This window comes from Aegilops tauschii, chromosome 6 (assembly GCF_002575655.3).
Source record: "Aegilops tauschii subsp. strangulata cultivar AL8/78 chromosome 6, Aet v6.0, whole genome shotgun sequence".
Lineage (NCBI taxonomy): Eukaryota > Viridiplantae > Streptophyta > Magnoliopsida > Poales > Poaceae > Aegilops > Aegilops tauschii.
The window spans coordinates 444,645,351-444,647,853 of record NC_053040.3 but is presented as its reverse complement, the minus strand read 5'-3'; the positions used below and the strand labels follow the sequence as shown (position 1 = coordinate 444,647,853).

General features: G+C 53.1%; 1 protein-coding gene across 1 annotated transcript; it reads left to right on the top strand.

Moving 5' to 3' along the window:
• Positions 1-560: 560 nt before the first annotated feature.
• Positions 561-1,408, top strand: LOC109735635 (auxin-responsive protein SAUR32). Its single transcript, XM_020294850.4, has one exon. It carries the CDS (start codon positions 721-723, stop codon positions 1,063-1,065), a length of 345 nt encoding a protein of 114 aa, XP_020150439.1. The 5' UTR covers positions 561-720; the 3' UTR covers positions 1,066-1,408.
• The last annotated feature ends 1,095 nt before the right edge of the window (positions 1,409-2,503 follow it).

Sequence of the window (2,503 nt, the reverse complement as noted above, 5' to 3'; positions counted from 1 at the left end):
CCTGTGGCCGTGGGGCAGCAGTCACGTACAGCAAACATGTCAATTTTTTCGCTTGCACAGCTCAAGAAAACAATTCCACCTGCCACGGCCGCCGTCGTGGGCCAGGCGCGCCACGACCAAAGGACGACGTACGTACGACCTGTGCACAACCCGCCGGTCGGGCCCGGCGACAGCGTGCCCCTCCTTCTCCGTTGCCATCTCTCCGTCCGTCCAAACCACATCGCACCTTCCACTAGCGCGCATGGCTCCACCGCCAACCTACCCATCCCCCTCACCGCAACTGAGGCCTGACGCGCACGCGACGGTCGACTTGTACGGCCAGCGACCCCGACGCCGTAACCCGATTATTCCGACGGGCCGCCGTGTCAGCCACGCACACGATCCATCACCCGCGCGCCGTCCCGACCCGACACGGAAGCCCCGACGCCGGACCGTAGCAAAGGACGCCGTACGTACAGGCAGCGCACGGGTGCGCTACGCACCGCCGGCTAATCTAATCTAATCTTGCAATCTCCTCCCGGCCGCACGAGCCGTGCAAGTCCTATAAAAAGCACCGCGAGTGCCGCGAACCACACCGCACCACACACACAAACACACACATCTGGATTGGCTCCTTGGCCTGCAATAGAGCAGTGACCTCTTAGCACCTGCCACCAGCGGCGCCAGCGACGGCGAGAGGGCGGCTGCAGTTGGACCGCCGGAGAGCGAGCTGCCACCATCATGCAAGGGGACCAGGCGGAGAAGAAGGGGAAGGTGAAGAAGGGGTGGCTGGCGGTGCGGGTCGGCCAGGCCCAGGCGGAGCAGCAGGGCGACGGCTTCCGGCGGTTCGTCATCCCCATCGCCTACCTCTACCATCCGCTCTTCCAGCGGCTGCTGGAGGCGGCCCGGGACACGTACGGCTACAACTCGGCCGGCCCGCTCTGGCTGCCCTGCTCCGTCGACGAGTTCCTCCGCCTCCGCGCGCTCGTCGACCGGGAGACGGCGCACTCGCACTCCTCGTCGCACCGCGTGCACGCCGGCGGCCACCAGCAGCTGGCCTACTCCCGCGCCAAAATCACGTCCTGATCGACCATCGAGCCCCGGCCCGCCGGCTTTCGTCTGTTGAGCACTGGAGCGCGCGAGCGGGAGGAGTTCATCTTTCTGCCGCCTGCCGGAGATGACAGACACACAATCGTACATAGAGAGGGAGAGAGATACCAGATACGCAGACGCATGAGAGGCAGTCAGTAGGTGATTAGTCCTTACCGGCCGGTGAGAGCAGGTATAGCACAGGCCAAGATTTGATTGGTCATTTTTGTATTGATTGGTATCAGGTGGCCTTGGTATCAGGTGGCCTGATGAAACCAGTAGGCTTTTGGATGTGTTTTTTCTACGATTAAAATGGTTTATGTTGTAAGATAATATCAAAGGGGAAGTTAGGGCATCTCCAACGCCGATCTCCAAACCGGACACAACATCTTTCTATGGATCGGAGAAAATCAATCCGCCGACACGGATGCAGGAGCCGATCATCCGACTGTAGCTGTATATATTTCAAACCGGATTTCAATTAATCAGACGATTTTCATCAAACACGACAAAATTCCTCAAAATTCGGATAGAAAATATACAAATCATCCATAAATAGCATGATGTGTCTACTACAATAATAGTTCAACTCAACGAGATTAACCGGATGTTCAATAAATTTTTCATGATCTGATTATGTTATCCCACACACACTACACCTTGAGCTTCATTCAACAATGTATGTGCATGAATGGTCTGCCTTGTGACCTGTACTACGTTGCAGGCTAGACAATGTGTAGAGAACCAATGAGTGAAGGAATGAATCAATCAATATGTACATTAGGAAGAGGCAAAAATTACGATCTTCATGGTTGCCATGCGCAATGGCCACATTGCCTCCATAATACTTCATGACGGAGTTCTCGATGGTGTACTATCAATACGCTAAGGACTTGACATTGCACTTATAGATGATGTGCATGTCATAGGACACAGTGTGCTTTCGCGCATGAAACAAACCATGCACGCGCTGCTAAAAAAACACTCTTCGGCTCCTTCCTACAAAGTCCGCAGATACGGCCAACCACACATCGCATAACAACTTACCCCCCTTCACTGAGTACCCCGCAATCCTTCGTACTTAAAAAACGACATGAATTTGAAAAATAAGCTCAATACTATTTGACCGAACACCTGCCCATTGTGGTGTCCACCATGGACGGTGTCAATAGGGGGGCGGAGAGTACGTGGGCCGCGGACGTATCCTAGTGTGGTGTCTGCCATTTCAAAAAGAAAGGCATGTTTATTGTAAAAAAAATCCAGACTTTTATTATTATTATTATTATTCCCATATAAGATGTATATACACCAGGAATCGAAGGGTATTTCCCCACTAGTGATGCTATTCTTACATACAAATCTTACGCACGAATAGGATTTCTGAAGAAAGAGATCACGCGTTACTATCATCTTTTTCCTCCTCCATAAGAAAAGC

Bases quoted from the DNA above. Each gene is read 5' to 3' on its own strand.
- LOC109735635 (XM_020294850.4), top strand. From the start codon at position 721: ATGCAAGGGGACCAGGCGGAGAAGAAGGGGAAGGTGAAGAAGGGGTGG.